This window comes from Micropterus dolomieu, linkage group LG09 (genome assembly GCF_021292245.1).
Source record: "Micropterus dolomieu isolate WLL.071019.BEF.003 ecotype Adirondacks linkage group LG09, ASM2129224v1, whole genome shotgun sequence".
In the NCBI taxonomy this organism is placed as follows: Eukaryota; Metazoa; Chordata; class Actinopteri; order Centrarchiformes; family Centrarchidae; genus Micropterus; species Micropterus dolomieu.
This window is the reverse complement of record NC_060158.1, coordinates 27,355,784-27,377,765: the sequence shown is the minus strand read 5'-3', so window position 1 is coordinate 27,377,765 and position 21,982 is coordinate 27,355,784. Positions and strand designations below refer to the sequence as shown.

Sequence of the window (21,982 nt, the reverse complement as noted above, 5' to 3'; positions counted from 1 at the left end):
CGTGATTTGGCAGGGGAAGATCTGGAAGAGCCCCAGAATGAAAAAAGAAACAAACATACACAGGCCTGGAATAAGATAGAGGGGAAGTAAATGGGGGGAGCGAGGAGGAGAGGGACATGCTCATTTAACCTCTTTTAAAATCATGGCACAATTAACATGACCGTAGGCAAAGACAGATATCGTTATGATGAATGCTTCCTGCGAGTACCTTTGAAGGAGGACGGATGTGGCGGGTGTGGGTGTGCGGGGGGTGTATAGGATAAGCCTCTCCAGACCCCTGTTTAAGTGTCTGAGTGACGGCTGTATAGTTAATCCAGGGCTCTGCAGCAGCATTTGAAGCCGGTGCCAACCTGGAGTGAGTTGATGAGATCTAAGCCTGCCTAAAGGAGAGCTTAGCAGGGATACACATCATCTCAGCTGGCCAAGTTAGTCTAAGTACAGCATGTTCATCCAAATCTTTCCTGCTTGTGTCATTATTCACACTCTCTCCAGTTTTACTCCCTATGCTTTTCTGCCTTCTTTTTCCTTCCTCTTTTGCTCTTTTCTGAGCTTTTGGCAGAAACAAACCCCCCTCAACCCCAACTCTCAACCCTATTTGTGCAATCACACACTTTTCTTTTTCCTCTCTGGAGATATCTATCTATTTCTGCCTTGTTTATTACCTGCACATACTTCACAATCTCTGTCTCCTGATATCTCGAGCCATTCTCTATCTTCATTCACTCCCCGCCTCCTGTCCAATTTTCCTGCTCTCAGCCCCATTCATCTCCCTCCCTGTGTCCCAGCGTCTCTTGATCACGACATTGCTCATTCTCCCCCTCTCTCCACATCCATCCTCTCATCACCTTACACAACTCTAATCTTCCCCCCTCGCCCCTCTTTCATTCATTCATTCATTCGCACTGAAAGTACCAGCAAATATCGGAAACAAACATCAGGAGATGCAAATCTGAGCATAGTGGGGGGCCAGCTTACATTTCACCCTTCAGCACAATCAGTACAGTTAGCATATGTACCCACCCCCACCCCCCCGTACTCTGGCAGCTTACAGACCTGCATAGCTGTGAACTGGACAGCCAGCTAAAAGAGTTGATGGCTCTTTGTTGTTGCAGCACATTATGAAAAGCACAGCATCCAGAACAGCAGGTAATATGTTTCTCGCAAAATGTTTACAGGGAGAATTCAGCTTTAAGTGGGTCTCAAATCAGTCTTGTATCCTACCTACTAACATTCTCATTCATGTAGAAAAGCCCCCTCCGCACACACCCATCCCCTCAGCATGACTCCTAACAGGTAATTTCATCCCATCCTCCACTCAAATCACTCTGCTTTGACTAGACTCTCTTCACAGATATGAAAATTGGATTGGAGAGATGTTTTTATGTTTTTTTCTGCTGTTCAAAGGGGTCCTCTCCAAACCACCAGGTCGGTAAAATTGCACAAGCTCAACGTTCGGCAACGAAATGAGCCGACTGCACTTCTCAGCCGCGGCACGCGACGGAGCGCAGACTTTATCAAAGCCAAATTGAACGATGACGCCGTGTGAAAGAGGCCGCCAGTGGAGGCGACCCACATCAGGTGATCTGAGAGCGGCACCCTGACAGGTTTCTCCACAACATGACGGCTCCGGCTGAGCGTAGCCATGGAAACAGAGTAAACCAAAAGAGGGAGAAATGAAGGGGGGGGGGTGATGGTGGGGAGGACAGGGGGGAGAGAGGAGGGGTGGCGGCTGATGCTGTTTGATGCTGCAGGCAACTCCAAACAGCCTTTTATCTGAGTCTGTCAGATTCCTGCTTCCAATCCACTAGGGAAGCTCAATCACCAGTAGTCCCAACGTCTCACTACCTGTACCAAGCTGTGATTAGCAGTGTGTGTGTGTGTGTGTGTGTGTGTGTGTGTGTGTGTGTGTGTGTGTGTGTGTGAGGGGAGCAAGAGCTTCCATACAACTACCAGAGCAACAATTATACCACAGTAGACTGCTGTTCCTTCACCTGCTGATATATTGTAAACTACTACAATGTGGCATTGTCTTCTGTATTTATTAAGATTAATCTAACATTCATTTTAAGGCTGACTGACATTTTTGTACTGAAACTGCTAATAGTGAAAGCGTGGTGCTGATACTCAACACTATCAGCATTTAATGTCAGTGCTCAAATGGGATGATTAAGCCAAATTATCTGAACGCAGGAGAGCAATAGAATCCTATAAATCATTAACAAATTAGAAAAAGACACATGGAGCTATGAGAGGCCTCTGGAGTTCTTTTAACTACTGTAGTTCCCTAACAAAACATATTCATTATTACAGTATGTGTAGGGTTGGTCAATCTGGCCAAAGAATAATATTTATTCGCAATCACAATTGACAATCTAAATTGCAACCTTTGTTTCAGTTTTAAAATGCCCTGTAGATTATAGCCAGCCTGAAACTGCCTATAAAATTTCCATTTGTCCCATTAAAACACAATGTCACAATAACACAATAATCATCCCCGGTAGTAATTGGCTCAATGTTTCCCTCCTTCTCTGCCTCAAGCTGATGTGTGGTGAGAGTTCTGGCGCTAAATGGCTGCCGTGCATCACCCAGGTGGGTGCTACACATTGGTGGTGGTTGAGGTGAGGCCCCCCCACTTCACTGTGAAGCACTTTGAGTTTCAATGATAAAGCGCTATATAAATGTAATGCATCATCATCATCATCATCAATATTGCATATAATATTAAAGATACTAGACAGGTTTCAAATCAGTGCCTTGGCTCCTTTTTCTGTAGGACACACAATTGATGTCATCCTGCTGATAGGGCATCAGATCAGAAAATACTTGCTTTTGAATTGATCTGAAGGACAATCCATACGATCTATTTTGTCAGAGTCTCGACCCCCGGGTTCCTAGCCGCTCTGGCCACCACACCCCGAACAACCTCCTTCATCCCTCCATTCTCGACCCTTCATCCCTCTGTTCTCGACCCCTTCATCCCTCCGTTCTCGACCCCTTCATCCCTCCGTTCTCGACCCCTTCATCCCTCTGTTCTCGACCCCTTCATCCCTCCGTTCTCGACTCCTTCATCCCTCCTTTCTCGACTCCTTCATCCCTCCGTTCTTGACCCCTTCATCCCTCCGTTCTCGACCCCTTCATCCCTCCTTTCTTGACCCCTTCATCCCTCCGTTCTCGACCCCTTCATCCCTCCGTTCTCGACCCCTTCATCCCTCCGTTCTCGACCCCTTCATCCCTCCTTTCTCGACCCCTTCATCCCTCCGTTCTCGACCCCTTCATCCCTCCTTTCTTGACCCCTTCATCCCTCCGTTCTCGACCCCTCCGTTCTCGACCCCTTCATCCCTCTGTTCTCGACCCCTTCATCCCTCCGTTCTCGACCCCTTCATCCCTCCGTTCTCGACCACTTCATCCCTCCGTTCTCGACCCCTTCATCCCTCCGTTCTCGACCCCTTCATCCCTTTCGTTCTCGACCCCTACATCATAAATACTCCTCAGTATCCGAATAATCTGCCTTTTCAAAACTCACATTGGCGTGGTCTTTGTTCGTCAGCAGTCCATTATATCAACGTGACTCTGGTGCAGGATTGGACCATCACATGCAAAGGGAAGGCAGAGAGTCTCCAGGTTATCACTGCAATCGAAGGCTATGTAGCTGGAGATGTCACTGATTAGCACTCTGTCAGCCACAGAGGGGGAGCTGATCAGTGAAGTTCTCCAGCGTATAGTCTTTGGTGGAAACCTGCAGACTCTCAGCTCTCTGTAGCACATCAGCTGGCAAGCCCTGCCTCAGTGTATATATTAACTTGTCAGAAAGACTGATTCTGAAGTAGAGGAGCCTGTTCCCTCTGCTCTCAGCCTTTGTCTTTCTGCTAATGCAGGAGGAGATGGACTGTTACGGAGAGAACGGTGACTGAATCTGTCCTCACACCCACCCTCCTCCTCTACGGGGAACATGCTGCACGGTATCCAGCTCCATTATGCATAAATAGGGACTGAGTTTGACCCTGACACACTGCTGCTTTCACTGAGTCAGGGGATAGTCAGTCCAGTGGTTAGTTAATGGCCTGTGGACACAAGGATCTGTCTAAACACAGAATTCTTACACTTTACCCTTTTTCAAAATACCACACCAGGCAAGAATTTTATGACTGGATTTGGGAACTACTGCATCACTACATGCTGTATTTTACAAGTTCATTCTTGACCTAGGAAATAATTTGTCATCACTAGAAGCATCAGAATCTGATATTTATTCCACAGGACTGTGTACATTAAAGATAACCCTCACCCTAAATGAAAATGGTAATCGTGTGAAGACTATGTGATGTGTGAAGAGCTGAAAGCTCTTGAGTTGGGATTGTTTTGTTTTGTTTTAATTTGAAAAGTTTCAGTTCTCGTTTAAAGGGACTCTCACGTGTCTCCTCCTTTTAATGTTTTGTTTTTTGGAAGTGTACTTTAACGGGGCACTCCAGCACTTTAGCATTGTATTTCCATAAAGTTGGGGGAGAAGAGACAGCTCAAAAACACAATGATCAGAACTGAAGCAGCAGATGCCAGGATGTCTTGGCTTTTAGTCCATAAAACACTACATTTCCCATTAAACTTAATATCATATTTCTATAGACCTTGGTGACATCATCAGGGTTATTTTTTTTCAGATTTTGGAAAGCTTGCTCTCGAGCTACAGAAAACATTATACAACTGTTTTCACAGGCTGATTAGTAGTCCTCGGGATGACTAAATGAAACTTAATGTGTGAAATTGCTGGAGTGTCCACTCCTCCTGAAATTCTTAACTGAACGTGCATGGGATGGACAGAATAACAGCAACATCTGTAGTCTAATTTAATTCAGTACAGTAGATCACAATATCCTTTCTTTCAGATTGTTAAAACTGTTTCAGACTTTGATTGAGGTTGATTTCCTTCATTGTTTGCATATAACATTACACTGTGAGTTGCTATTTGTCCACCCCCTGTACCTGCATTTTACTGAGACCCAACAGCATTTTAAATGGTCAGCAACTGTGTGTTCTCTTCAGCAGGATGCCGTGTGCCCACATCCTCCACACCACAAGAACAGAGCAATGGCTAATTGTCTTGATTATTATTTTTAACCCCCTTGTCTCTTTTTTTATTCTGGGTTAGCTAGCTAAAGCTAATTACATCTATTACAAATTATCCAGTTTGTGTTGCATAGCAACGTGAATGATGTAACCCTTTGCACCCTGTTTTCTCTTGTTGTCTCACAGTTAACAAGCAACTCTCTCAATGGAGCTTTGTGTTTGAGCAGAGAGCCTCATATATTAATGCTACACAACAAAAAATATCAAAATATATACTGGATATGTACTGGACCATTTCATACCATGGAGGGAAAAACAAGTTCCATACATTTCCACATCTCTTTTAGACTGGTAAAGATTTAGAAATCCTGTCTAGTGTTTTCAGTTCAGGCAGCATTGGACCCACTTTACATTGTACAGCATTGTAAACAAACGGCATGGTTTATTTCACAATTTGACACATGTTCACCTCAATGTGCATGCGCACACAGGCTCACTCACACACATCTAGCGCTCCCCCCGAACCACCCACCCCAAACTGGCAATCATACTTAATCCCTCTCCAGCCTGAGTAATCCTGTGCAATCCAAGGCTAATCCTGGTTAATTCTGGGCACTCCTCAGCTGGGTTTCACCCTGAAACCACAGAGACAGGGTGGGGATTGGTCGGATCATGGCGATTGAGGCTGGGCGCGGCCTTGATGGACATAATTGGTCGGGCAGTTATTGGAAGCAAAGAAAAACAAGCACAGGTTTTCACGGGTCTTCAAAATACGTCCGGATTGAGCTACGTCACACTATAGCCATATTGTTGACACCGCTCCTGGGAGAAAACATGTTTTTCACCACAGTCCTGCATGTTAGCACATAAACTCCTGTTTACATGCTTACAAGCAGGACTTACCGTTTGCCGTGACAACTGAAGCTAGGAGATAGAATAACCTTTTTTATCTCATTTGAATGACTGAATAAAAAAAATAAATAGCTAAAATAAAAACATAAGCAGGGTATACAGTATGAGCCATTCCTCCGGTGCTTCTGAGAAGGTATTAGTCTCTATTCAATCAGCTCTACCTTCCGAAGTTCCTAGCTCAATTCTTCTTAGCAGCTATTGATCCTGATTCCAAAATGAAGCACTTAAGACGCCTTGATCAAGCTGCTCCTTAATCTAGCGTTAAGGAGATTGAGACCTTTTCACCCCGTGTCTCAGACAGACTCATTACGTTGGCACAGGGGTACAGTGCAGTCAGAGCACACTTCACTATCACAGACTCAGTTTGGGTTTTATAGTCTCTTTAAGCCCCTTTGGTGCAGAGTAGGTGGCAGGAACACTTTTACTCTCTGCCATTTTGAAAAAGCTGTCAATATACACAAAGCCGAGAGTGTTAATGAAGCAATATGTCACTGATGGGGGATGGATGGGGATGCTGTGTTAAAAACAAGAAGGCCTCTGGTGTTTGTTGGCTCCACTGTATGCCTGTTCAATTGAGTTTGCACATGGAAACTGCAGGATATGTGTGTCTGAACTGTTGGTATACTCACGAGAGCGTGAAAGCAGAAGCAAAAAAGGAAACTGATTTACCTTCTGCTGCAGCTCTGTCAGCAGCAAGATGGGGAACAGGTTGCAGAGGAGTTCTGCTCCTGGACATTTTTATAGGCTGCTTTTACCTTTCTATGCTCACAGGAGAAGTCTCTTGGAGGGGATTCTTTGGAGGATTCAGTAGAACATCATGTAGTGGATTTTATAGTGCTTTCTGTTTCACATTTTAAGGAGCCCACCTCTAATTTATGACACATTCCACAACGCATTCAAGAAGAAGGTTGCGTTTTAAATTCCATGCAGCATTCCATTAGATGTGGTCCGGCACAATCCAGCCGAGTGTTGTGGGGATTGTTGTACGCCGCCTTGTTGAGAAGTGGTGGGACTAGGCAAAGCCGTTTTCTCCTCTTGCTCAACCATTATTTATTAATCCATTTCACACAGCCAGGAGTCATTATGCACGGTCCTGTCAATGGGTATCTCTCTATGCCGCGCATTTATTTGATAATAAGCAGGAGTGGGGGAGAAGATAAAAGCGCTGACTGCGTTCATTGTGAAGCGTTTTCTGCAGGCGGGGAGACTTAAATGAGAGCAGCCAGGCTCTGTGTGGGAATGGGTCTCGCCTGCTAAGCCTGTCTGGAGGCAATCGATGGAAATTAGTCAACGCTAAAGATTCACTTCCTGTGACTGATGTCACGGGCAGCGCTTGTCTCTTTGAAGAGAAATAAAGAAGTGGGAGGCTGAGGGATTAATGGGGTTGGAGAAGGTGTGAGCATGCAGAGTTTGGGTGGGGGCTAAGCTGGGAAAAAAGATGCTATTCTTTTGGTGGATTGCATGAAAATAATGGGTCGTCATCCAGAAGAATCCAGTGTAGCTAAGAACATTCAAGAAACACGATCTTAGTTGTGTATAAGGCCAGCAACAGCATACTGAAAAATTACAGACATACCAGTAACACTTTCTTTTACTTTCTTTTAAACATGTTTCATCATCTGTAGCACCAGAAAATGTAGCATGTCTAATTTAACAGTAACATAAAGAATCACTGTCTAAAAATTGCCATACTGAATGTTATGAACATTTTAAGAAAAGAGTGAATGGTCTAATTCATCAGGTTAAAACAAAGAACCCTTTGAAACTGGGAAAACATTTGTAAGGATGTTTGTAATTGTCAGGTTCTTTGAGTCGTGATCTTCTAACAGAACTCGTCAAACAAGAAGTGCCTTCATTTTTCTGTGTGGAGGATCAATTATAGTGTTTACAGTAGTAGCAGCAGTTTCAGTTGTACACTCGCAGTAGCTGTGACAATACGATCAGAGTTAGTGTCTCCAGCAGTTGCACTGAAGCCGCCTCCTGAAAGGTGCACCAGTTAGCTTCTTCTCAAAGTACAGCCGAGGGACCAGAGCCTACCCTCAGGCGACAGAAGGCCTTTCACTCCCCCTTACTCCCTGTGGAGCATCACAAGCTCTGGAGGGAAGAGAAACAAGGCAGACAGGGAGGGAAAAGACGGGATGCAGGGAGTGAGGCATCGTCTGGGGCTAACCTGAGAAAGGTAGACGGGAAGACAGCCTGAGGGGCCAGAGGCGGACAGCAAGCCCAATCCCCAGTGGAGAGGCCTCTAATTGGAGCTGCCGGCCTGCCGAGGCAGCCTCTCCCTCAGTGGATGGACATAAGGAGCCGAGTGAAGGCGGAGAGCCCGGGGGTGGGAGGAGAGGGCAGATAAAAATAGAGCCGGCAGATTAACGAGCATCTGAAAGCGGGGCAGGGGATCGGAAAATCCTCCCTGTGTGCCAGAGATGCCCAGTCCTCAGGCCACAGCCAGCTCTGTAAAGAGTGATGGACCCAGAGTGGCCACGAGTGGTGCTTCCTTCCTGTTGGCTTCCTTACATCACGAACACCGGGGGGGGGGGACACCACTATGTCCTGCTGGAGGACTTTGCTTACATTTTAATGAAGTACTGCAGTACTTAACTTCCTGGGGTAAAAATACAATAATGTTTGCTCTTTTGTTTCATTTACTTAATACAAAAATACAGAGTAACATCCTCATTTGTGTCATACGCACAGGTATCACAACGATGTAGCTAGTATTTATACAATGAACTCATTTTACTTTTTTGGGTTTGGTTTGGGTCTGCTTGGCTTTTTGATAATAGTTTGTGTGAAGTGTCTCTGCTTTGTATTTTTTAGCCTTTCTTTGGTAAAACATGCATGCTAGCAGCCAAATGAACCAGATAATAGTTTCCTCTACTGTCCCCATGATGTTGCATTAACTGTGTTAAGAGTGCTAGGAACTATTTCTTTTGGAAACTGAAATTCTTCATCCTTATTTTTTATTACAAGTTATTTTGTTTTTAGGGCGGTGCGGTGGTGACGTTCGAAGACATGCAGGCTAGGTTAATTGGTGTCTCTAAAATTGTCCTTAGGTGTGGATGTGAGTGTGACTGGTTGTTTGTCTATGTGTGGCCCTGCGATGGACTGGTGACCTGTCCAGGATGTACCCCGCCTTTCGCCCGATGTAAACTGGGATTGGCCCCAGCCCCAGCGATTGACGATGGATGGATGGATATTTTGTCTATCAAGCTACCTCATGTGGCAAAAAGTTAGCAGTGAGCAAGAGCAGCTTGTCGTCTGGCTTGTTTGCTAGCTTCTGGCCTTCTGAACTAGCATCACAGGTAAAAACAAAAGAACCTAAGGGCCAACTCCAGGTATCTGAATGAATTATTTTTTGGCTAATCTGAAGTAAGCTGGAACCATTTTTTCCAACCATCATTTCTGATGTAATGCTTTAAACGCTGCCGATTAAACCTTAAAAACAGTGCAAATACAGTGCAAATACAGAAAAAAGGTATTAAATTACAGTAACTAGATTAAATGTAATAGTCACCTCTACCTTTGACTCACACCTATAAAAGGAGTCCACCCCCACGGCTTTGATTTTCATCCCTCCCCGGGGAGGTTTCACATGGCAGGTGGAGCATCGTGACACCTATGGGAGCCAAAGGAGAAGCTGAGAATCAGGCCTGATCACACCTGCCATCAGGTCTCGGGAGAGCACCACCCACCTCAACTCTCAGCTGTCACATCCATCCACACACTGAGGCTGTACAGCGCCTCCAACAAATGCACTGATCTACAGTCAGAAGCTGACACACCAGCAGAAACACGGGCTGAGACACTTTGAATGGCATATCAATAAAAAGTAACAAAGGCTAGATTGGCTTAAGGAATTGATAAGATGAAAACATACTAAAAAACCCCAGCCACTGCCACAAGAATAACAACAATCTCTTATGTTCAAATAATGAGTTCAACCTTTGGCCTTCCATCCGTAACTTAGAGACTTTTCAAACAGTGCTGTAGCCTTGAATGAATAAGAGACTCCTGACAAAGAGGTGATCAACATTTCTTAAAATGTCTGTACCTTAATTATAGGTTAGTTTGACTTAGTCCTAAGTAGTAGGCCAACTCAAAAGCCATTTAACCATGACCGTAAGCATGTAACACTTTGTATTGAATATTCATTATCATTTGAATAAAGGGAGGTATTGTTGAATATTCAAAGTTTGGGTACCTTGGCACCCAAACTGCTGCTTGGTTATCAAAGTAAAAGTTAAATAGAAAACTACTGACTTAATGTAGGGGAGAGCAGGGGCGAAAGTACCATTTTTCAGAAAAACCTGATTTTAAAAGATAATGTTTCAGACAGATATATTTTTGCTGTGGTCAATAACTCACAGGTGTGGTCTATCAACATCAGGTGGTATTTTGTACAAATGTAGAATGACTTCCATATAATTTTACTTTAAACATAAGTGGCACATTGACCCCATAAGTTGGGACAAAAGTAACACAACAATACAAGCTAGATTTTACCCTTGTACTTAATAAATAAACATGACTGTGACCTTGTTAATGTGTAACTGCAAACATCTTTTGTCCTTTATCTTTAAAAAAAAATTAAATTACATTTTTATTTTAAATATTCAGTTTCAAAAGTAACCTGACAGCCCAAACTTGAATTGTTTAGAAAATTTCATATTATATTAAGCATATATTATAAATATATAATATAAATATGCTATATGTGTGCACCTAAAACAGGGGGGAATGGTTAGATGGAGATTGTTAATGAACCTGACATGATTAAAATAAAATAAGACTTTACTGATCCTGCACTGGGGATATTTGCATGTTGCAGCAGTTTCTGAAACAGTGAAAAAAATGACACATAATTTAGAAAGATAGGACAAAATGAAAATAAACAATAAAATTAAGATAAAAGTTAAAAAGCTATTTACAGTATGGCCTATACAAATTTCACATTTTGAAATGAATTTAAATTTGTTTTAGTAGTGTGTATGAGTATGAGTGATCTGCATTTTGAGTGCTTTTTACTGACACTACTCCACTGAGACAGGCCAAAATAAATATCAGCCGCTCTCTTCATATAGGCATACAGCTTCCTCTCCTAGTCCAAGGAGAAGACTTCATAATGTGATCTGTGCCTGTGGTCTAGTCTTCTCCCCAATTATCTCTGCACTCCTCCTGCATTATCTGAACAAAGCGACTTTATCAGCTGACCTGAGACTAATGTTTCTAATAGATATGTCCAGAAACGCCTTCTCAAACATCTGGCTGAATCAGACCTCTGTCTTTCTGACCCACGCTACTGGCATATTCTGTATGTATAATATGACATAAACATGTTTTAATAAATGCTGCAACACACAGAAAGTCACCACGTTAGCAGCGGGACAAAAGAAACACTTGTGGTCACTGTGACAGGAACTCCTGACATAAACACGATTTTTTTTTATACTGAACAACTGTGACAGGGCAAACTTCAGGGTGTGTTAAAGCAACAAATAACCTGTAGATTAATCCTTACTGTGACACATGAAACGAGAGACACAACTTGTAATTCAAAAACAGTTTTCTGAAGATGGCTGCAGGAAACGATGACAAAATCATAATATCAATCATATATGGCAGCTCCATCAAGGGTTACGTGCTGAAGGTGCTGCAAATGCAGTCAGGGCTCTGAGAAAATTGCCATGTTATTTTCATACCGTGTTACTTTTGCCCCGGTTTACTCCTACATCTTATTCATTTATTTTTCTTTCCCATTTTAGGTGACTTAACATTAAAATGTTGTCTATTAACGCCATATATACTAGCTTATAAAATACTGCTTGTAATATTTTGGTGCTGTACTTGGTGTTTGTAACTTTTATCTTACTGACTTATTACTTTTTACCGCTGTAATAAATTCATTTCTTAGAGGAAATGTCATCACATCTTTAGATTTGTAAACTGGAATCTGCTGATGTTGCATAAGATTGTGCCAGAGATCATAGTCAGATTGGTAAACCCAGGGTAACAGAGCTAGTTGGTATCCACCTTTGTAAGACCAGTTACCCAGGACTGTCATTGTCAGGTTTAGCGAAGCTAGGACCCCCCTGAGTAAGCTGAACACAAGACAGGCCCCTGACTGTTGTGAAATGTGACTATTTACATCCAGCAGACAAAAGGCAACATTAGCATTCCTTTGGAGTTGTGTTTTTAGCCACCTGAAAAAATCCAAGTGCAATATTCACTCTCCTTTAGCTCTGTTGCTGGTTAGCTTGTTGCAAACTTTGGTATACAGTAGGTTTATCAGATCTTTTTTCACTGACAACAGCCGTCTGCTTTAGTTGGAAACAAGGTTGATGATGATGAGAGTGACCCAAAACCGTAAAGTTGCAGGCTGTAAAATCAGAACAATGAGTTAATGGATTCTGTTCCATGTTTTGTCCCATGCAATGTACAGTATCTTAGGATGTACTCACTTTGGTTGCCAGCGGTTTAGACATTAATGGCTGAGTGAGTTATTTTGAGGGGACAGCAAATTTACATTGTTATACAAGCTGTACACTCACTACTTTAAATTGTAGCAAAGTGTCGTTTCTTCAGTGTTGTCACATGAAAAGATATAATCATTTACAAAAATGTGGAGGGTGTACTCACTTTTGTGAGATATTGTACATATAATTTAAGATCTGTTGCTGGACTGCTTTGAAAAGTACCCGAGCCTGTCATTCATGTCACTTTCTAATAAGGTTGTTATATGGGTTTAAATATTTATGTATTATGGAAGCACACACAAGTATTTTAAAATAAATATATTTTATTACTTTGCCAAGACAGTTCATGGTAAAGTTAAACAGTATATGAACATAAAAAGCATGTTAATGTACAAACAAAGACAATGTCCAACATGAGAGCAGAAACAGAATGAAGCTCAAACCTCAGAGCAGCTCCTGAGGTCGACTTCACGCTACAGGGGCGGCAGCAGGGGTTGATGGGATGAATCCGCAACAACTCCTGCCCCTTCCACCCTGATGCTCAGTAAGACTTGACCGTCATGTCTCATATTAACACGACTATACAACACTGCATATGAGTGGGGGTGAGGTACTCTGATACCGATGGAAAAAAGGCGACTGTGGACAGTTTGTAATGTCTACCATGAACACCTCCAGGACGGACAACAACAGAGTTACTGTTAATGATTGATATTGAGGTTCACAGTAATGTTTTCTGGCTCCTAGGTAAGGTGTTTTATCTAGGGTTCGACCGGTATGTGGGGCTGCTACTGAGACCTGCAATGCTGTCTTTGTGTTTTCTGTGTTTAAATTTGTTGAGTAGATACTAAGCTAATGGTGCATTCACGTCACATTGTTCGGAATATTTTATTGTGAGCCTGCTAATTGCAATATGAGTAAGATATTGGGAATTTCTGACACTTGGTGAAAAGAATTACATACGTTATTCATGGCAAACTGGCTGCAAAGCCACCATCACTTCACTTATACATCACTAAAATCAAATGATCCAGCTAAATTAAATGAGCTACACAGTTTGTATCGTGTTAATAAGCTACTAAAAATATGAAACATAATAAAAAATTTGGTCACAGTGGTTTGGTTATTCAGTTCTGGCATGTTGAGTGTAGCTCAAATTTAAACACAGAATTCACCCACCCTCTTAAAAATGCCAGATTTTAATCTAACAGAGATTTTTGGATAAATGTTTTGTTTTATTCCTATAGAGAACTGGCTAAATGTCAACAATGTAACCAACTTTAAAGCTCCAATAACTGAAACTGTGAACACAACACTGATAGATTACCACCTTGTAAAGTTTTGGAAAACATGTAAGCAAACAGGGAACAGCATTAGCATTAAAAGTTGTGTTTCTGGCCACCTGATAAATGAAAGTGCAAAAATCACTCTCCTTTACCTCTGTTACTAGTTAGCTTGTTGCTACCTTTGTCTGTCTGCCACTCGATGTTGGGCGATGTAGTGTGTAGTAGATTTATGCAGTTGGAAACTAGTTTCAAAGGAACATTAAAGTACCCAACACTATCAAAATGTTCTGAATGTTCAGTTTTTCCTCGGACCGATTAGTGGCACATTATATTCACTACAGCTTATCTTAAAGTCAGTTTTCAAAACCCCATATCGGTCAAACCCTAGTTCACTAGTTGACCTGTTAACCAAATAGCTGTCTGTTGATTAGGTTTGATTGATTGACGACAGCTGATTGGCTTCCTGGCTGGGGAGGGGGGGAAGCAGCTCTGTTGTTTGACGTGGAACGTGAACAGAACATAATGACAACGTCGGGTGCTGAGGTGACTTGATCATCCTTTTCCCCCATTCATGGGCTTCTCTTTCTCATTGTCCCAAATCGTACGTGCGTGTGTGTGTTGTGTACTATCTGGATGCCCAGATCAGCCCACCAAGTTCAAGTTCCTCATCCTTTTTTTTGTTTTTTACACTTGGATGTAAGTTGATGTTCCCAAGGACAAATAACAGAGCGTATTTTCCACAGAGCTGCCAATTGGAATGCAAAGCACACACCATTTATATAACATCTCTGCAGTGAGCTAGATAGTAGAGTATTACAGTTACGTCGGTACAACATTCAACAGAAATGAACAAGAGTAATTCAGCATTGTGAAGTTGTTTCCTAAAGGATCAGATAACAGTCCCTGCTGCAGTCAGGCGCCTGAGGGCTGACCTGACGCTTCAGGGGTGGATGTGGACATTCTTCGGCTGTGAAGTTTTTCCAGCTTAAAAAAAAAAAGAAAAGAAAAGAAAAAGAAAAACACCAAGATGCCTCCCTTCCTCTCTCACCAGGAGAGAAAGACAGAGAGAGAACCAAGGGACAGCATTTCGTATGTTACATTGAGATAGAAGTCAGTATTCCTTAACACTGCATATCATTCTTCTGACAGACTCCATTATTCACATTCAAACACGTTAAAACAAAAAACTGAAACACCTCTGGTTTCTTTTATGATATGTATTTCTGAGCAAGGGATGGAATGCAGATGGGTTTTATTATGTGCTGCTGAGACTCAGGACCCTTCACTACCCTGAAGGGTGGTCTTTCCTATTTCGGATCAAATGTGACAAGCTGAATGACTCATCTAGTCACTGCAACAGTTTCATGTGCAGTTTATATCTCTGCAAACATTGTGAGGTGTTTAGGGCAACTTGTATGGGAAGATATTTGCGCCAAAAAACAGATAATAAAGTTTGATTTTGCATCAGGTTTTCAATTTGCATTTCTATTTAGGAACTGAGTCTCATCAAACTTAATAATTTTATTATTTAGTTTACAGGGCCAAGATTGAACTGTAAAGCTTATGTTTTAAGCCAACATGGACAAGAAGTCCCAAAAGTGCTCACAGTCACCAAATAATTAAACATCACTGTCTAAAATCACTCTTATTCCTTAAAAACATATAAAATAGACTCTCAATTGTTTGCTCTACAGCAAGCAGTAAGAGATATTGAGATATTGAACATTTTTATATCAACATTTTTGTGTCACACAGCTGTAATTTTTTCATCTATCAAATGCAACATATTGTATTTTTAAGACAAATTGTATACATGCAATGCTACTTTTGTCTTTCCATTGTTGACATTTTTGAGGGAACTATATAGAGCATATATTACACACTCTTTTGGACACAAAATGGTGCAATGTAGTGCAACAGGGAGTAATTCTGGACAGCCCATTTGATGAAGCTGAAAGCTACAGAACAAGCGAGTAAGTTGACCTTGAGTTGACATTGTTTTAACAATGTAATCAATTCTGATGACAACTAGGGATATCTTTGAACTTTGGAAACAGGCAGAAACAGTTAAATACTGTCTGACTCCAGTCTTTATGCTAAGCTAAGCTAGTCTAAATGACTCCAGGCTGGCGGATAAGCACATTTTACAATATGTCTAACTATTTATTTTAGCCAATGGATGAGAACTCTTACAATTTTGAAAACACCTTTGAAATTTTTATCTATAGTTCCATGACAACTAAGCAAACTTTATCTGCTGATGGTTAAAAGCTCAAGTGAGCAATATTGTTTAGTCAACAGCTGTTTCAAAGGTTAGGAAAGAACTGTCAAACTTTACACAAAGTTCAAATTCTATTGAATTTGAAACAATTCAGATTTGATTTCAATAATTTTGAAATTTAAATTCAAAGGCTAAACAGAACTAACTTAAGAAATTCCCCCATCTGAAAATGACAACATGTCCTATCACTGCTATGTCATTTCATATAATCAATTCATTCCATGTGGTTGATCTATTCTTGTTTACACTGAGGCACCACAATTTGAACTCAGATTTAATTCAATTTGGTTTCAAACTTGTACAAAGTCAATGCATATAAATTTAAAACTTGATTTACAGCTTTATATGGCAAAACGCAAAATCAGACTGACCAAATTCAATACCTGCTGGCACAACTTTCTTATACTAGTGTTAAAAACTTAGTGTTAAAAGCTTATTTTGTGTTTAAACTAAAATGGAGACATCCGTAGTTCTCCAGACCTACAGTAATTCCTGCATCATTTCTGAAATGAAGAAAAACATCTCTTTCAGTGTGAAATCATTTCTGAAGCTGTTTAATATCAATGTTCTCTGTGATGCATGACTTTTGTGCTTAACTTCTTTAAAGCTGAACTTTGGCCTCCTCCATTACTTGCAGAGGTTCTGCTGCCTTCATATTGTTCAGTTTCAGTACTACAGCTACGGTTCAATGGTTCAACATGTTTAAGTGCTACAGTTTAGTTTAGTTTGTTCGGTGTGCTGTAAGTGAACAACCACTTGATATCAGAGTGAATGGAGCCATTATACAGCCAGCAGGGACAGCAGAGTAGTGAGGGATCTGGGTCCTATAAGAGGATATAATGGTGTTTATTTCTTATTGTTCAGTATCATATGTGACCTCAGCTGTGGAGAAAAGCCGCTTTCTAGGATCATCTTTTAATTTCAGCAGGACCACCTCATCTGATGTAAGACACACTGCCTACTTCCCTGCCAATGAGATTAAGAGCTCAGATTGGATCTGTCCAATGAAAAGCATTACTCGACTGCACTTGTCAGGGGGTTGAAAAGTCATCTGGAATCTCCTTTTGCATCATTAAATGTAGCTTACATTGTCAAGTCTGAAGAGCAAGGTGACGTTCAGAGAGGATTTGTGGATCCCACCCCACCGTGTGCTTTCTGCGTTAGTGTACAATCGTCATCAGTTTGTTTTAAGGATTGCATTGCCCCCGTGTTTCACCGGTTCAAACAAGACACTTCTGAAAAGGAAAGGAGAAAAGCGGGTTGAGGAGCTCTGCTCATAAGGCCATAACAGAGCCCATGTGGATTTGTAGAGCCCGGTTGGTTGTACATGCTGTTAGTGGTAGATACACACTCATTAGACTGACATTCGGGCAGTTTTTGAAAAGTCAATGCTGCCATAGGCTGTGATCTGAAAGCTCAAACACAAAACCTAGCACTGCTGGCTGGCTGACAAGTAAAGCAAAAATCTAAAGGGTGCAATGTGTTAGATGTTACCCAAAACTACAAAAGCACAATAGAAAATATAAAGTTTACTACAATGTGGGCCTTTTTTTTGTAGTTTTGATGATTTTTGTGGGTTATGATAACATTGTTGTAAACAAGCCAACAGTTTAGCCAGATTTATCTGCTACTTTATTTGAACGCAAAACCACAGGTCAGTGCACCTGTTACATGGCTAATAGGCCCTTATTGCGTAAGCAAAACTGTGAGTGGGCATAATAATTAGCTCAGGTAACGTAAGTCCAAGTTGAACCAGGAAGTTGGTCTGTTTGGGTTATAATTTTACCATTTTTGTTTTCTCTTGAAAATTATTTTCGCTTACCTCTTGGTTTGTTTAAAACTAATTGTCTGACTGCTCATGTTTGTTGCCCTGTTGCATCTATTATTAGCAATGTCCCTGCTATACTTTGGTGGGTACAATGTTATTATAACTCGTAGAGGTGGTAGCCAAAGTTACAAAATTGAAACCCAAGATGTAATTAACTGTAGTTTACCTTTAAAGTGAAAACTTTGAGAATGATTCTGGTTAATTAGAACTTGGGTCATATTTTTGTTTGACATCATTTCTGTTGGTAATAACACTTCTCAAAAACTTAATTGCTGAGATCTTGGAACAAAGCAACTCAACTAAAAAGAAGTCAGGCAGTCAGACAGGTTAGTTAAACTTATTTGAAAAACAAAGTGAATGGTAAAATTCTGACCCAAACGGTCCATTGTAAACATTCATCCCCAGATGACTTTCTGGTTTTACTTTAACCTACCATACTTAACGTAGTCGGCATGTGGACAGTTTCCTGTGCACATTTCAGGTGTGTTCACTTTCTGTTGTTACCTCCAGGGTTTTTGATAATCTGGCTAAACTGTTGGCTACTTTACAACCTGTCTGATCATCTGACTCTTTCTTTCCTTGTCAGGCTTGGATGAAGCTATGCTGTTGTGTTCCCAGAAATTAGCAGCAGTTACTGTGGTAAGATTAACATAACTTGATGACCAAAACTACAGAAAAAAAGAAAAGAACAAAGTTGTAATTAAACTAGATTTTAAACCAGAGCGGGGCTATGTAACATTTGAAACCAGAATTAGCATATTCATTCTGTTATTCTGAATAAAAAGCTAATATTCTCAAGCAATTAAAACACACCCTTGTTAAGTTCAGTACACTCAGGGGTTTTACTGCTACAGCCTTGTGGTGTTATGACCAGTAGCTTATGCTGTCTAATGCTAGATAATGTTAGCTAAAGTAAGATTGTTGTGTGCAACTGAAATTACTGGGTCAATTCAATAACTTCATGGCTTGCTTCTATTTGTGCTGTTGTTACACTATGTTTTATCATGTAGCATTATCCCTACTTGCCGCTTAAAAGTTACATAGACTCAATTTACACCAGACAACAGGAGCTGAATGCTGGCTCTGTTTACTAATAGGAGGGCATCATGACAATTTGGAAAAAGAGAATGTGGATACATGACGTCCGTGTCAAAGATTTATTTTAATCTCAGTTTCACTGTTGTTGCGCCAACATTTGTATTCCCTTGTTTTCTCTAAAAAAGTGGTTTCTCTTTTGTACTGGTACCTTTCCCACTGAACAACAAAATCATGTGGGTGGATATTAGATTAATAAATAGCAAGTAAACTAATGTGAAACCAGACTCTTCATAGAATCAGTGGACACTTGTGGTTTGAGACAACTAAAAATAAGCATTATGCCTTGGGGAAACAGATTTTTCAGGGGGAATATATTGTGGCACAACTGGCTTTAAAACTTGTTAAACTTCCTAACTGACCAGATGATGATAATAAAGTGCGACACAGCTGAAACGTGGGCCAGTTGAGGCATAGGGTAACAAAGAAATGAATATAAAAAGCGTCCTGTGTGATCACAGCCTGCTGCAGAGAAATCTCTGGCATCTATCAGCAACCTCATTTTCACAATTTGTTTTGACAGTGAGGTAAACTGATTTACTGAGCAGATACAGCCACCAAATGAGTTGATTTCATAGACTGGCTTATTCTAAATCTAATCTCGTACGTCAAGTCTCGGCGGTTCCTGTCGAGACTGAGAGTTAAACAGACGCGGTCAATCGGATGAGTGTGTATCAAAGGCTTCTGCTGTTGCGCTTCCCTCCTTTGAGGAATCAGTTGAACAGACTCGGCTGTCGATATGGAGAGAAGTTTTGCATTCTGGCGGTGTGGATGTACACTTATTCATGTAGAGACATGAACCAATAAGTGTTATAAAAGACAAAAACTGTTTTAAATATAGGAACAAATATAAAATATTAGACTTCCATAATAACTATATGCAATAACATTCTAAATAACTTTTTGAAGGACTTACAAGTTGTCCTGTTTTAAACCATGATGTATCGCCTCAGAGATAATATTTAAGACAATGAAAAAAGCACCACAAAATTTATCATAGAAACAGAGATCTAACCATACAATGGTATGTACAATGTACGTATGCCAACAATACGAGAGATGAAAAGAGATGAGGACAGAGAAAGAGAATGAGAGAGAGGAATAAAACCACTTATCAAACTCCCGTCATGCAGATAAGAATTTACACAGGAGACCTGAGGAGTATCATCTCTGGCGGTTTGCGAGTGCCACACTGTCACAGTCCCTGTCCCAGAGACACCATGCCGAATAAAAGCTCAATTCAGAATTATACACAAAGCACTGATCCTTTGAGGCCTCCGTGTTGACGTTTTCTTTTTAAGGAAAGAATTTTAGGCGAACGGGGGAGAGAAAAATAGGACGAGGATATAAAGATAACGTAATACCAAGCAAAGGAGTTGGGATAGAGGGGTTATAGGGGGTCGGCGCCTTGCCAGATGTTCCTTTTTTGTGCAAGGGAATGTCAGAGAGAGTTTCAGAGGCACCCAAGGACCTGGCACCCTAGGGCTCGTCGCTGGGTGGTGTGGCTACAGCCCCCTCGGCGTCCAAGGACTCTGGCGACTCAGCAGCAGCGGTGTCCTCGTTGGGGCTGTCCTTACTGCTGGGGCTGGCCCCCGCCTCAGCCGAAGTGCTGCTGTTGTTGCTGCTACTGCTGCTCTGGCTGTCTTGGCCCTCCGAGTTCTCCAGCATCTCCTGGATGAGTGGCGGCATGGAACCTGGGATCTCCATCTTCAGAGAGATGACTCGCTCTGCTCCTGCAAGACCATGATGGGGGCAAAAGAATTTCTTAAAATCCTAAAAACAAAAATTAGGTTCAAAGGTTCACCTACTATTACCTACTTTTTTCTGGGCTTTCAACCACATCTCATGTTCTTCGTCATGATGTGACAGGACTTTATGATCTCCCCCATATACAAACACTCACATGACCAAAATGTCCCATGAGGTTTCATTGCTGGTTTTACACATTTCTGTGTAAAATCAACATGATTTCTCTGGTCAGGCATCTTGTGTAAAATAATAATACAAAAACCTTTCAGCTGCAGGAACCTCTATATTTACTTATTGTGCACAAGCTGCTATAGAGGACACCAAATAAAGAAGAGAATAAAACCAAAAAATAAAACCCAGAATAAATGATACCAAAGATTAGAAGACAAATAAAACCAGTACAAATAGTAGAAGCAACAGTAAGAACATAAGCTGGTAATGCAACCAGATAAACCTATGCAACATTACAAAAAGGCGTGTTTAAAAGATGGGATTTAAAGAAAGCTACAAAGGGGATAAAGTATAGGATAAAGTTTAGTGCGACTACAACAACTTCTTCAGGCAAGTCGTTCCAAAGTCAAGGGGCCCAGGTCTGTAGAGGGGCAGGAGGGCCTTTGAGGATCTCAAAGTACACCCAGGCTCATTCGGGGTTAAAGGCTCAGTACTATGAGCCAGTCCAGAATGTGCATTAAAAGTTAGCAACAGAAAGTTCAAATCAATAGGGTTTTTCAGTCAGCCAGTATAGAGAAGTTGAAAGCGAGGTAATGTGCTCACTCTTCATGTTGAGCGTCCTGCTCTGAACTAATTACAATCTAGCTATGCTAATCTTGATTTTATGCTGCATCAGAGGAGCTCCACAACCAAATGAAAACACTACATCTGACATGAAACTGCTTTAGAAAGTTGCCATGGCTACAAAATGTTGTACAGCCTGGTTGGTTTGAAGCATACTGGGGTGGTGATGAAACAGCGGATAAAACACATTCCTTTGGTGCGAGAGTTCAATTCCCCACTATGACACATCCACCAATGTGTCCCTAAGCAAGACACTTAACCCCTCGTTGCTCCAGAGGCGTGCAACCTCTGACATATATAGCAGTTGTAAGTTGCTTTGGATAAAAGCGTCAGCTAAATGAGTAAATGTAATGTGATTTCCATGCTGAAGCATTCGTGTAGAGCCGTGTTTCTGTTCACCTGATGAGTAGAATAATATGAAGTCCAATAATAATTGCTAACCTTCTTTGTTTTGGTGTTGGGTAGGTAGTGTAAAGTTAGTTTTTGAGAGCTTTCTTGCCGA

The 21,982-nt window shown here is 41.3% G+C and overlaps 1 protein-coding gene across 2 annotated transcripts in view; it reads right to left on the bottom strand.

Moving 5' to 3' along the window:
- The window catches only part of LOC123977056 (retinoic acid receptor beta-like), a 182,034-nt gene that overhangs the window by 69,125 nt on the left and 90,927 nt on the right, over positions 1 to 21,982 (bottom strand). Inside the window, exon 8 of one of the 2 annotated variants that reach the window (XM_046059523.1) lies at positions 12,752 to 20,669. The exons of the other annotated variant lie outside the window; for it this stretch is intronic. Within the exon in view, the coding sequence (XP_045915479.1) occupies positions 20,416 to 20,669 (254 nt within the window). The 3' untranslated portion in view covers positions 12,752 to 20,415. Of the gene's footprint in view, positions 1 to 12,751; positions 20,670 to 21,982 lie in introns of those variants that run through there. 2 annotated transcript variants of the gene reach the window in all.